The sequence below is a fragment of the Caenorhabditis elegans genome, chromosome III, assembly GCF_000002985.6.
Source record: "Caenorhabditis elegans chromosome III".
Lineage (NCBI taxonomy): Eukaryota > Metazoa > Nematoda > Chromadorea > Rhabditida > Rhabditidae > Caenorhabditis > Caenorhabditis elegans.
Window position 1 is genome coordinate 9344594 of NC_003281.10, and position 13237 is coordinate 9357830.

The window sequence follows — 13237 nt, forward strand, 5'->3', positions numbered from 1 at the left end:
TGACTGCAAACTTTAATTTTAATTTTCTGGTGATTACCGTGATGTCACCGAAAAGGAGAGTTGAATGAGAAATTTAATTTCAAAATATATTTAAAAAAAAAACAATCAAAATCTCCAACCATCAGATTAAAATAAGTCTAGTTTAGTTCTAACTGGCAGGAATGAAACCACGGTTTTGAATTCTTAGTGAGCCATAGAAAAAATGATTAATTTGAAGACATACAGCCGGATTCTCTTTTTTCTGCATTTTTATATGTCATAAGAAAATATTGCGCTACAATTGATTAGTTTCGTTCATGTTCTGAAAAATTCCAGACGGCGATTAATTCCAGTAAAATAAGGATAAAAGTTAGAAAATTCAATGATAAAATGAAAGAGCATTACACATTACACACGGTGTCTTTTCAATCATCCAGAGGCGCGCTCCGAGAGCGTCCAACAGCCGGCCCAAGCAACGACACAAACCTTGATGTGTTGCAAAACTAAAAGAGAAGGGGAGGAAGAATGGAAAAGAACGATTTATAATAAAAATGGAGAGAATCGCACTTTGTCATTTTTTTACTAAACATCTGGAGAATGGCCTGTTCGGTTTGGTTGCCTGTGTGTGTGTGCCATGTCTTTAGATGACACGGACACCAGACCTGATCGACAGACAGCTGGAAACTACAGTTGAAGTTCGAGCAAATTGTTCAAGTTAAGAAAAAAGTTGAAATGGAAACAAGTGACCGGAAAGTGTGGAAAATGTTTTGAAAAAGAAAATAAAGTTCAAGAAATTCTGGAAGTTGTGTTGTTTTTTTTTTTGAAAACTGTGTAGTACACACAGTGTGTACCCATGCGGTTAAAGTATTGAAGTTGGAGGTACATTTCTAATAGGGAAAAAATGGTATTCGTAAGTAATTTCTGAAACGGCAATTCAGAATCGCGCAATTTCAGATAAATTGTTTTTATAGTAAAATTGACACGGAGCTTCAACATGCTCTACATGCTAATTCTGGAGAATTGACATTCATTTTTTATGTGGTAGGTCCAGAAGTTTCTCTAGTCTTTTATATTTTTAGAGCTTAAAACGCTTGGTTTTGCAATTTTCTCAAAAAGAAAACGCTGCAATTTCTACGGGTTACAGGGAAAACAAACAGCAATTGTAGTTCTTCAATTTTTGCATACATTGTTTTCAATGAACTTTCATTTTGTTGAATTTTTAAAGCATTTAGTGACGTAAAAAAATTCGGTAAAAACTTGTTTTTTTCAGATCTTAACGTTTTTTTAAACATTAGAAATATTTGATTTCAGAAAATAAAAAAAAATGCAGCTTCAAAAACAAGCTAAGATTTCGCCAAATCTGAATTATATTTTCCTCGTTAGAAAATGGGATATTAATGATTCGAGAATCGGAAAAAGATCTGAACCAAATCAGCTTGAAGCCAGCAAAAAATATCACAAAAATATTTGGTTTCTGTTGAAATTGAAATTCCAAGCTTTTCAACGTAATAACTTATTTTCAAAAGTTTTTATTTCTTGAAAAAACAATGAATCGCGCTCCACCTATTTATCATTCATGAATCAAACTTTTGAGAGTGCACATCAACTTTCAAGCAACCTCATCCGTCTTTTATCAAAATTCGCTCCCACTCACACACACATACACACACAAATTCTCTCTTTTGCCTCCTTCAACTTTTGATTGAAGACAGAGCCACACTGATCGATCGAGCTGTCAGCAATATCTGCCAACTGTGCGAGGTCATTGCGAGGTGCTTTGAGACGAGACCGGGATTCTCACTATACGCAGTTGTTAGGGGTCATCTGTGTTGGTTTGCAAGTGGCAAGAGAAGGCGGGAGTTAGGTTTCAGTAAAGTTTGTACTTTTTTGAAAACATGAGTTGCCCTATACTGATAGTTGATCGAAGATAGGGAATTCAGCTGAATAATTATTTTTGATACATGATGCCTATTCATATGCCTATATTCTCTTCAATTAACGATATTACTAGGCTCATTGTCAAATTTAAGGTTTTTAGTGATAGTGACCAAATGAAAAAATATTGAGAATATACTTGATAGCTTGACTTGGAAATGTCAAATGCCTGAACAAAATATGTAATCAAATACAATGAAAAATTGTTCCTTAAAAATCCATTCAAAACTAGAAAACAAAACTTTAAAAATATAAAACCGAAAAAATTGCGTCAACCCGAAACCAGAAGAAGCAGAGGAAAAGTCTCGACGGGGTGATGCTCCGGTTGGCCGAAGCTCTCTTTCTTCAGCTTTACACTTCTACATCTCTCTTTCTCTCATCTTGAAGCATCTTCTCTCTGTATATTAAACGACAGCAGCAGCAGCCGGAGAGAGAGAGTCTCTTCTGAAGACGCCAACAGGCACCGCCCGCCGATCGGATCAAGTGTCTGGGCCCTCCAAGATTTACATGATGCCTCGAACCATTTTGCGATTGAAATGCAACGTTGGCGCGGACTTCTGAAAGCTCTGGCTACTCGTGGTACAAAAAAACGAAGCTGAGTTTTTTGCAGCGTTCGAACAGAAAAATGAAGGGTCAAGGAAAGCGTACCCAAAGAGTTCATAAGAAAGTGTAGTTCATAAGAATCAAAGAACAATCATACAACTGGTTCCTGGTACTATAGAAAATTGGAAATACCTTTTTATGATTTTTGATCATAACTTTGCCTTGGAGCATTTCTCTATAATCCAGAAGAAAAATTCCGAAAGTTGCATTGTTTATACCCTCAACCACACATGTGCATTGCTCATTAAAATTTGTTTATTCCTTGCACTTTCTTCTCCAACTTTCTTGAGAAAGAGTGGTGTTGGGTGAATAAGGTCCGGAGCAAAACTAATAAGTTTGTAGCAAAGAAATCAGTTTTTATTAATTTATTGAAATACATATGATCAAGGATTATCCTTCATTTGAATTTATAAAACATCAATTTTTATTGTCAGATGCTTCCTTGAATTAGGAGCCATTTTCAGTCTGCCGGAAAAGCAGTTTCAATGAAGCTGAAATGTTAACGATCTCACCTTTAAACCTTTTAAATTAAAGTTTGAGGATACATTAATGAATTGAGGCGTTTTAATTTTTGAAAGGATACTCATTGAAAATCGGGGGAACTTTTTCTTCAAAATTTTTATTTAATTTTAGGAACAACATTTTTTTTCAACAATATTTTTCACTTCAAGATTTATTTTTTCAAATTTTGCACATTTTTCAACAGAATAGGATGAAATGGTTTATATGAATAGAACTTTGGTGGAGGGAATGAAGCAATAATTTAAATAGAATAAATTAATAAATATATTTTTTTGACATTCTCAAGGAATTACTGTTTTTGTCCAAAAACAGCTGGGGAAAAATGTGGACAAATTCAAAACAAAAAATAAGGTTGCGGCAATAATTATTTGGTGAAAGAGTGGTGGACAGGTTGAAACGGGAGATAGGAAAGACTTAGAATCAATTTGAAAAAAAAGAGAAATTGAGCGTTTGATAATAAATATTTGGAAAAAAGGAAAGTAAAACAATTATGAGCTAGAAAAGTAATACAAAGCGCAGAGACGTTGTAATGCACGCTTCAGCTCTTCAGGCTTCACACGCTTACGCTGCTGCTTGACTTGTCGTCGTTGGCGGCGTCGATCACTGGGTCGTCGTTCATTTGGAAAGCTAAAAGAATTGAATTAAGGCAAGAACATTTTAAATATTTCAAGCGTGCTCAGAGACTCTAGATGGGATTCTGGAAGTCTATAAGTCTAAGCTTCTAGGCAAATAGGAAAATGGTGAAGCTATGGATCGGCTTGTTAAGGACTAGAAGTCTATATAGAGCATGCAAAAGGGGACAGATTTGCCAGTTGACGAGCTGGATAGAATTCAACATGCGATTCCTTACACTTTCGTCTAACGCATGCGATTCCTTGCGTGTAGGCGATCGGAGAGCACTGGCAAACTCCAGCGTGGCACATTGAAAGCCCCTCGGCTTGTCCGACGCACTCGCCGTCAAGCTGACAACGGGCGCCGATGGGTCGCGGCGCTATAAGAGAAGATGATGTGTCTTCGTGATTTTTTAAATTTCACGAAACTTACACATCGACAATGATCCGAATCGATTGTTGTTGTTGATGTTGAAACCATTGTTGTTACCCGGGAATGATGGGAATGTCTGTGGTTGACCTGGTGGACAGCAGAGATTTAATGAAGAAACACATTCATATCCAGTTCCACATGATCCATTTGGGAAGCATCCGGAGACGGCGGTGTCACCGGATGGACATTTGCCTGTAAAGGGGAAGATGAGAAAGATTCAGTGGGGAAGATGCATGCAAACTAGTACTTTGAAGAAGTCCGGCTGGCTTGTTCGATGATGGAGAGCAACATTTGCCATTCTGACACTCGAGTCCAATTCCACAAAGACCGTTCATGCACGGACCGGATGAGAGTGAACCATCAGAGCACGAAGAGGATGGTCCGCCGAAGCGAGCTGAAGAAGAAGAGGTGGAAAAGGGAGGATACCAGGGAGATTTTTTTCAAAGTAAGAAATTCACGCCACACGTTGATCAGAAAAACAAGGCATACTTACGAGGCATATAACTGTGAAGTGGACGTCCATAGTTTGGCTTTTGAGCCATTTGTCGAGAGTTACCAATACGAAGACGGCTGAAAGTAGTGGTAGAACAACAGATTCCGGCGTTCGTGAAGCAAGTGTATCCAGTTGGGCAGGTTCCGGCGTCTGTTGCTGTGTCGCAGTCTCCGATTTGATTAGCAGTGAGGCAAAGTCCGGTGGCTAAAGTTTTCATAATTAATGAAGGTGAAATCATATAATGTTCAAAACTGTTCATATAATTTTGATTGAATAACTTACTACACTGAAGATCGATACAAGTTCCTGGATTGACGCCGTTGGTGATGAGTGGACTGTTTGGAATGTAGACAACGACGTATCCTGGTGGGCAGAGTCCATCAATAGCTGGTCCGACTTGGCATGACTCATCAGTATATCTGACAACTGGGCAGCAGTTAACTTGGTTGGAATCGCAAGCGTATCCGGCTGGGCATCCTCCGTTGAATCCAGTTCCTGTGCATGGGCCAATGGAAATCTCATCGGTACAGGTGACACTTGCTGGGCAGCAGACTCCGTTGGTAAGGGAGTATCCGTCGATACAAACTCCGTTGACAGAGGGAAGACCAGTTGATCCATCAGTACAGGTGGCAGAGCAGCAAAGGTTTCCTTGAACGGTGTATCCAGTTGGGCAAAGTCCATTGATGGTTGGGCCGAGAACTTCTCCTCCATTTGGACAACTGTTGATGGGGCAGCAAATGTTTCCGGTGGTGCAAGTGTATCCAGATCCGCAATAGTATGAGACTTGAACTCCTCCGCATCCATCTCCGGTGCATGATGGAATGCAAGCTCCGACGGCGTCAGATCCGTCAAGACATTTGACAGTGGTTGATGTTCCGGCGCAGCAAAGTCCATTGGAGCAAGTGTATCCAGTTCCGCATTGTCCGTTCACACATCCTCCAGCAGCTTGGGTTCCATCAGGGCAGACTGGAAAGTTCGAAGATTAGAATGTAAAGTCTACATTAAAAATTACCGAATGGGTTAGTGGTGGTGGTCTGTGGGCAGCAAACGTTGTTGCTACAGGTGTATCCACTAGCGCATCTTCCAGACATGCAGGCTCCAACAGCGTTTCCTCCAGATGGGCAGGTGTCTAGAATAAGATTCATTTGAATAAATACCTATATCGATAAACTATAAAACTTACAGACAGAGATTCTTGGAGCAGAGTTGTATGATGGGCAGCATTGGTTTTGGATGCAACTGTATCCAGTGGCACAATATCCAGAGCTGCATCCTCCGACAGAGTATCCACCTCCTGGGCATGAGTTTTGTGCTGAAATATCAGAAATAAGTTCAGCGTTCAAATTTTCAGAGTACTCACGGATAGTGATGATTTGTGGGGCATTCTGGCATCCGACGCAGTTGCTGGATCCTCCGCCCACTGAAAAGTTAAATATAAATATCTGACTGTACATACAATTTGTTAGAAAAATGTTTTATTACTGCATCCACATGAGTAAGACGAAAATCGTGCAGGATCTGAATCTGGGAAGTTTGCTGAAGCTTCCATCTCATTTTCATCTTGTTTTTGCTTTCTTCTCTTCGTTTTTCTCTTTTTTGGGTTCTTAGGATCAGTGAGTGGTAGTAAAAGCGGACAGCAGAGGTTAATAGCGGTATCACAGTGCAATCCAGCTGGACATTCTGAACCAACAGAGCAGATCAAGGAAGACTGGAAACCTCCGGCACAAGAAACTGTAAAAGACATCTGGAAGGTGCAAGTGATGTTAGAAGGTGCTCACCACCATCTCCTTGAGCTCTTATCAGAACTTCATCCAAGTTGGATAAATGTTCAGGGAACCCATAGCCAGGAGGTCCGATTGGAAAATCATTTTGAAGAAGTGGATCAGAGAGGGGATCCACGTCTTTCTTTTTGGGTTTTCTGTGCTTTTTACTAGAGTTAGACTTTTTCGTATTATTTTTGGTTTTTGTGGTTTCTGGTTGTGACGGGTTAGTTGTGCTGTTGGTGTCAGAATCTGAATTATGGAAGTGTGCTGGTTGTGGGAAGTGATCAAAAATGATTGAAAATACTTACCAATAATAGCTGAGCCAGAGTTGGATCCACTGGAGCAACAGTATCCGTTGTTGCAAGTTCCGACGGAGCATGGGTTGGAGTTGGAGCAGCTAGAGAATGTGCACACGAGTCCGCTGGCTTGTTGACCTGTACATAAATATTACAAATGTAAATTGAGATTATTGGAGTATGGATTTTCATAATGAAGAATGTTAGAAGTAAGTATTCATGCGAAGGTTTAATGTGGTTAGTTATGTTATTTAATTGAATATGTCGGTGTACACGTGTTTGTCAAAGAGATTGGGATTGAAGCATTGTATCTGGATCTGAAATACATAAAGTTTGAATTAAGTTCATTTTCTTTGAACCTCACCTTTTAGGTATTAGCTAATTGACAGCATCTACCCCGTTGATTACAGAAATAGGGAGATGGACACTGCAAACTGTATCGGCAGGAAGTTCCGAATCTTGGATCAACTTCAACAGATCCTATGGGGCATTCTGAGGAAACCTCAGCTGTTACACTTCCTTCGACGACAAGTCCTGGAAATCATTAGTTCAATTAAGTTTGGGATGCCATGTTTCTTACCAGGACTATAACAGCATGCAAAATGTTCCTTATTGAGTAAAGTACATTTGTGAGATGATGATGGGCAGTGATCATGATTACTAGCAGACTGACATGAAGTTTCAGGAACCGTCCCGTCTGGGCAATGAATGTTCAGTTTGCAGCATTTGCCCGACAGTGAGCAAGTGAAATCGGGAGGGCACAGAGTATGTAAATCACATCTTTGCGTGGATAAACATTTCTAAAAAATAACATTGAATATTTTACCACCTCGAGTAGAAACTTACATTTTTGTTAATCGATACACCACTGGTTTTGTCAACTTTCTTCCAAACTTTTGTTGCTGTTGAGATTATTTCTTCTTTTATAATTACAGGCGTGGTTTCTCCGACACTATCGGAAGTGGAATCCGCAGATTCTGAGAGGAACGGACAACATTTCCCATATTCACATCTAGAAGCAATTGGACAATCATCTGATAGAGAACAATGAACTGGAATCGAAAGAGCCATCAATCCATTTCCACATCGTGCCTTTGGTGGTTGCTTACAGCATATTCCATCTACACATTCTGACATCTCTGGGCATATAATATCGATATCACATTTTTTAACTCTGGTATCCACTTCACAGTCTCCAATTATCAGTTTTTCTGTCTCTTTGGTGTGCTCGTTGTCTTTGCTCATTGTCAAAACTTGTGATTTTATCACAGCTAATTCGATAGTTTTTGGGCAGCATCCTCCAAAAAAGCAATGTTCATTTGCTCTACAGTGATATTGAGTTTTACATGTGAATTTGACGGCTGTTAGACTTCTCGGACATACAGCCAATTTACAACAACCTTGATAACATTTGAAGGTTGTTGGACAATCTTCATCAGAAGTACAATTCGCATTTGTTCCTCCACATGTTGCAGATGATGATGATGCTCCGCCTATAAAAGTACAGTTGATGAAATGAGGTGGTTAGCTAATGCGCGTGCTTCTCATTAGGCTCCTATTTACTTTGTAAACAGTGGTGGAAACGGAGAGCGCTCTTTCCGAAATACTTTAAAGTGACCACAAACAGATGAGAAAAGGAAGGAAGAAAAGTGAACGCACCTAATGAATTGACCTCGTCCGTGTTACTACTCAAACATCGAAGTTTTGGAGGTTCAGTGGTTCTTGTCGGAGTTGGTGTGATTCCTGGAGCCATAATTTCATCTAGTCGCTGCGGTTTTTGAGTTGGGAGTGATTCGATTGCAGCACTATCAAAAATATCATTATCCACTTCAAATATTGTATTTGTTGCCTCTACAGTTGCATATCGATATACTTTTGGATGTCGTAGTAGTTTTCTTTCTTCACAGCAGTTATTCTGGCATGTCATTCCTTTTGGACACGATTCATCGATTGTGCAGACCGTCGAACATCCAATTGATGATTGCAATGCAGTTGAAGGGCAACACACTTTTTGTGCGGTACAAAAATGTCCCTTGGGACAAGAGTACGGATCCCGAGTACATGTATTATTAGGAGGAGAACCATCAGAACACAAATCTAATGGAAAGTTAGAGATCATAGGCGGGAAAAGTGTGATTAGAACCTACTTGAAGTTGTTAAAGGGATACAGTTACCATTGCGGCAAGCTGATCCCAGTGGGCATTTCGAGCAGGGATTTTCAGTGTTAGATGGGGAAGATGTTGATGCTGTTTAAGCAATTAGTGAAATAATATGTGGTTAATCATAAAAACAACTTACGGGAGAGAGAGCTCATTCTCTTTGGAACGATACAAGTTTGTTGCTCAAAGTTGAACAAGAAGTTCTCTTGGCACGACTTGCGGACCCATCGGAGAGTGCTGGAATTGAACATTTTGTTTTTTATTATGCAACGGTTTCCTACGTTTGGTCACATTGAAGGTAGGAAGATGGGAAGTCGTTATGAGCCTGAAGACAGGTGGCTGAAACGGCACAGACCTCGCTCTCGCGGGCTCCATTGTCTTGTTCTGAAAATATTTTATTGATCGATTTAGAATAATAAGATGAAATTTCAGTTTTAAACCAAATCCCCGATCTCATTAAGTTATCCCTTCTGTCTTTTCTCGCTGGGGTTCTTAAAAACAAAACACTTTTCCTCGGTAGGTCGCGGCGGCGACTGGTGAGCTCTGCGAGCTGCGTATCCCTTCCTCCAACACTCTCTTATCAACCTTCTGACCTATTTGTTGAACCCCCTCTTGGTCACGCGCCGGCGACTCTCAACGCACTGTGCGCAAGTGAGTGGTGGACAAAAGCCGGCGGAGCAAGCAGGAATTGCAAGACACCGCAAGTTGCGTTTTTTTCTTCATTCCCATCAAGAGGATTTAGGTCATTTGCGTTCATTAGAGTGGTCAAATAATGGAATTGTGAAACAAAGGATCCCAGACAAAAGTGGCGCATTTTCCTCGAATTTCCTCGAAAAGATGATGAAATTTGGTCACAAGAAATGTAGTGAATCTAGTTTTGGAATTCGTTGGCAAAATATCTACACACTATTTGTGATGTTTGTGTGTTTGTATGTGTGTGTTTTATTTTTTGGAATGAATTGAATTGAGTGAGAGGAAAAGGAAAAGAATTAAATGTAAACACACAAATACACAAGAAACACTGTCAGAAGCATAAGCAAATATGGCTTGGAGATGTCGGACTTCCACTTTTTTCTACTTTTCTTTCTTCTACAATTTCCTAGATACCTTATCGCTCGTAACAGTTCATTTCAACTTATTGTTGACCACTGTGGTTGATGTTTATTTGCGGTCAGAAGTGGGCTCGCTCATTAGTTGACTTAAGAGCTTCCACCGATTTAAAATAGAGGAATAAATGTTGGTGATGAAGAAGAATAAGAAGTCTAAGAAACTCACCACAAATGTTCGGGGAAGCTGGTTTACGAGCTTTTGGATGTTGTTGTGGCTGTGTATTTTCAGCTGGAACAGATGGTACTGATGAAGGAGCGGCGGCGGCTCTCGACTTCACAACCCAGACACCTTCACCTTCGGCACTACTAAAAGAATGAAAGATTTTCAGTTGTTTTGGTTGAATGAAACTCACTCAGCTGTCGTCTCGCACTTGAGGAAAAACTGTGTCTGTTTTCCTCCAATTTGAACATCAGCAGTTCCAAGTTTACACGTTCCGCCAATTACAGGCGTCTGTCCATGTCCAGAAGCGACTGTAAATTAAAATTGGTTTGAGAAATGATAAGAAAAATGAATGGGAAATTATTATTATTTAAATTCTCAAAATACAGTGATATTTCAGGCCTAGATTTTCAGACAAATTCTTGCAATCTAGTAGTTGAATAGTAAACTATAAGATGGAATAAGTTTGATAAGTTTTATGTATAAACCCATTTAAATTCAAGATCAAATTTAGACTATTCAGAAACTTTTTTGCCTCTGAAAATATATGGAAAAATATAGATTTTCAAGAGAGAGTATTTAATTTTAGAGCTAACATTTTTCAAAAATAAACAGAATCTAGAATGTATTATATAAAATTTGAAAGAAAGCTTACCGAGGAGGGTGATTAAAATGAGATTGCGCAGCATTATGTGTATACTGCTTTGTGATTATATGATAAATGGAAGAAGGTGGTCGATTCAGATGGAAAACAAAGCTGCTATCTTCTTCTTCTTCTTTTGGTGGACTCGACAACAATTGCCACGCTGGAAAATTTGAACACTGATAAAGTGATAAAAGGCTGTGATGGGGTGGGAGATAAGGGGAGGAGACAACGGAGCAACAAGAAGACGGAATTTGAAAATAATGGTATTGTGGGTGGGGGTTAAGATGTGAAATGTGTCTTCTCTCCGATGGTGAGGTAGAGAACGAATGAAGCAGGTAGGGTGAGAGCTAGAGGATAGGAAGCTTCCGAGGGGTTGGGGAGGTTTGTATGCGAAACGCGCCGCCCTCTCCGTCTTCTTCGTTTCTATCTTTCGTCTCTTCTCCTCTCCGCGTATACTGTACCGGTGCGGAGATTCGCACACGACGCTTGAGAAGGTGGCGAAGACGGAGAGAGGTCAGTACTCTTTCTCTGTCTCTTTCTACATCAAGTCGGCCGAAAATAGAAGCTCGGCGCTTATGAGCACGAGAATAGAAGGCGCGCGCGAGGTCGCGGTCTCTCTTGCGAAAAAGTACTATTGTTTCCTTTTTTAGGGTTATTTGGGGGAGCAACACTAAGGCGTCTCAGATGAGGTAAAACCGCCGCCAGGAAACACTGGATCAAGTTTTTTGGGGGTTGAGCAACTTCTTGGCAAGAAAAGAGTCGACGAGTTCAACTTGACCAGCGCGGACGAATTCCGGGCACGGATGAAAGAGGACAAATAATCGGAAGTGATGATGAGGGTGGCGTAATTTTATAGTTGATTTCACAAGAATTTTATGATTATGATGGAAGTGATTGACCTACAGTAGTCTTACAGTACAGTACAGTAGTCTACAGTAGTCTTGACATCTGTTCTTGAAAACATATAGTTTTGAAGACTTAAAACATCCACCATCCATGTATCGAATAATATGTAGCTAATGTTTCAAAATGATATGATGTTTTCCGGAACTACTGCATATTTCCATAACATTGAAGGACGCGCGATGCACACATTTCCAACAAAAATCGAGCACCAAGCGCCCACCGCGACTCGTATACTGTTGCAAAGTGCACATTCGGTTTCGATTCGACCGAGTCATTGTAATTTAACTGTTCTGCCACTTGTAGTCATTGCCACTTTTAAGTGAAATTGAGACCCTCCAAATCCAAATTCCCGGACATAAAAAACAACGCGCATTTTTGTAAGATCTCGTGTAATTCAAAACTCCATTATTCTAAGTGCGCAATGCACGCAATTAGTGAGACACCTCTAGTCAAATACGATGCGATGTTGGTCAGGCAATTTGAACTGGACAGGGCAGCTAATATATTATGGACTGTGAAAATTTATTCTCAGTTTTTTTTAATTTCAAGCCTTTTAATTTGAATCTATTACTGCTTCACAACGATTTTTGTTTTTGGATTATCCGTTGGCAGCGCATTCCGATTTTGAAATTTCCGTGCTATTGATGAAGCCAAAAATTTAAGCCGCTTTTGATAAGTAACTGTAAAAATTCAATTGAGTTAATGCAAATTCGGTAACTTATGTTTTAGCGTTTTTCGCTCAACTGATAATAAGATAATGTTGTTTTTAAAACTTCCAGCGTACATTAAAAAGAAATGGAAAATAATTTCCATGCATATCATTGCTAATTTCTTTACCGGTCTCTTTTTGCAAAAGTACAAGACCATTTAATTTCTCGATGGCATCCAGTTCGTTCCTTGCGTAACTGGCCATATTCATATGTAATTGAATGAAATCTCACTTTTCATTCAAAACCATCTTCCGAATCCGGAGAGACTTGTCTTCTTTTTTGTTCTTTTTTCGCACCTAGAAAAGACACGGAAGCAAAAAAAAACATCATGGCGTAGACAAGCTGTCAAGCGCATCTTTTTGCAACACTATATCACGAAAGAGATTGCTCGTGCCACTGTTTGTTGTCCTCGCGGAGTCTCTACGACAAAACTTGTCATTTTTTATCAGATTTTGGTGCTGCTGGTGGTGGGAGAGAAATAGTGTTGAGGAATTTGGGTTTGTGTTCGTAGGAAAAAGATCACAAGGGCGGCGGCGGGTTGTGTCTCCTTCATCTCACGACAAGACGGGACCCCGAATTTGACAAAAAAAACCGCGGCGGATACCAGGCTCGGCCAGGCGGTCGAGTGATAAGTATGTTCATGTTATGTTTACAAAGTGGTATTTCCCTAAAACATGTTACTTTGAAATCAAAAGATAATATCTACATAATATCAATTTCCGATTTTTCTGAACAAACCTTGAAACTTTATGATTAGAAACTTATAGAGACTTATAGACAACAGAGATTTTATCGGTTGACAACTTTTATTCAAAGTAAAAGCCGACCAAGATATTAAACTTATGTTCCAGCTTCAAAGTGCGTTGCTAGAAACTATGTTAACGCAGGCACCAAAACAATAGCCGCGCCTGC

General features: G+C 39.8%; 1 protein-coding gene and 8 non-coding genes across 11 annotated transcripts; 5 read left to right on the forward strand and 4 right to left on the reverse strand.

Moving 5' to 3' along the window:
• Positions 1-219: 219 nt before the first annotated feature.
• Positions 220-393, reverse strand: K04H4.8. The gene has a single exon (NR_052610.1). It is a non-coding gene; the product is annotated as an Unclassified non-coding RNA K04H4.8 (non-coding RNA).
• A 33-nt stretch (positions 394-426) lies between these two features.
• K04H4.9 lies at positions 427-577 on the forward strand. The gene has a single exon (NR_052611.1). It is a non-coding gene; the product is annotated as an Unclassified non-coding RNA K04H4.9 (non-coding RNA).
• A 2597-nt stretch (positions 578-3174) lies between these two features.
• Positions 3175-10869, reverse strand: chtb-1 (Chitin binding domain (ChtBD2) containing chtb-1; the record flags this gene model as incomplete). 3 transcript variants are annotated; one of them, NM_001379858.1, is made up of 22 exons in its annotated part: positions 3593-3666; positions 3890-4030; positions 4084-4275; positions 4331-4477; positions 4577-4780; positions 4859-5542; positions 5589-5705; positions 5760-5888; positions 5937-5996; positions 6059-6307; positions 6355-6588; positions 6648-6773; positions 7032-7169; positions 7216-7435; positions 7482-8128; positions 8295-8732; positions 8783-8881; positions 8934-9031; positions 9076-9178; positions 10070-10209; positions 10257-10374; positions 10719-10752. In NM_001379858.1, 22 exons carry the CDS (start codon positions 10750-10752, stop codon positions 3593-3595), a joined length of 4392 nt encoding a protein of 1463 aa, NP_001367094.1. The 3 variants fall into 3 exon arrangements, with proteins under 3 accessions (NP_001369839.1, NP_001369838.1, NP_001367094.1); NM_001382960.1 differs by lacking the exons at positions 6059-6307; positions 6355-6588; positions 7032-7169; ... (2 more) ...; positions 8295-8732; positions 8783-8881 and having other exon boundaries at positions 3175-3666; positions 10719-10869; NM_001382959.2 differs by lacking the exons at positions 3890-4030; positions 4084-4275; positions 4331-4477; ... (5 more) ...; positions 8295-8732; positions 8783-8881 and having other exon boundaries at positions 3176-3666; positions 10719-10869.
• On the forward strand, positions 3701-3831 carry K04H4.11. Its single transcript, NR_052612.1, has one exon. It is a non-coding gene; the product is annotated as an Unclassified non-coding RNA K04H4.11 (non-coding RNA).
• On the forward strand, positions 9627-9806 carry K04H4.12. Its single transcript, NR_052613.1, has one exon. It is a non-coding gene; the product is annotated as an Unclassified non-coding RNA K04H4.12 (non-coding RNA).
• Positions 10870-10900: 31 nt separating the features above from the next.
• On the forward strand, positions 10901-11231 carry K04H4.13. Its single transcript, NR_052614.1, has one exon. It is a non-coding gene; the product is annotated as an Unclassified non-coding RNA K04H4.13 (non-coding RNA).
• On the reverse strand, positions 11020-11294 carry K04H4.14. The gene has a single exon (NR_052615.1). It is a non-coding gene; the product is annotated as an Unclassified non-coding RNA K04H4.14 (non-coding RNA).
• A 1367-nt stretch (positions 11295-12661) lies between these two features.
• Positions 12662-12734, forward strand: K04H4.15. The gene has a single exon (NR_052616.2). It is a non-coding gene; the product is annotated as an Unclassified non-coding RNA K04H4.15 (non-coding RNA).
• On the reverse strand, positions 12662-12734 carry K04H4.10. The gene has a single exon (NR_052617.2). It is a non-coding gene; the product is annotated as an Unclassified non-coding RNA K04H4.10 (non-coding RNA).
• Positions 12735-13237: the final 503 nt, after the last annotated feature.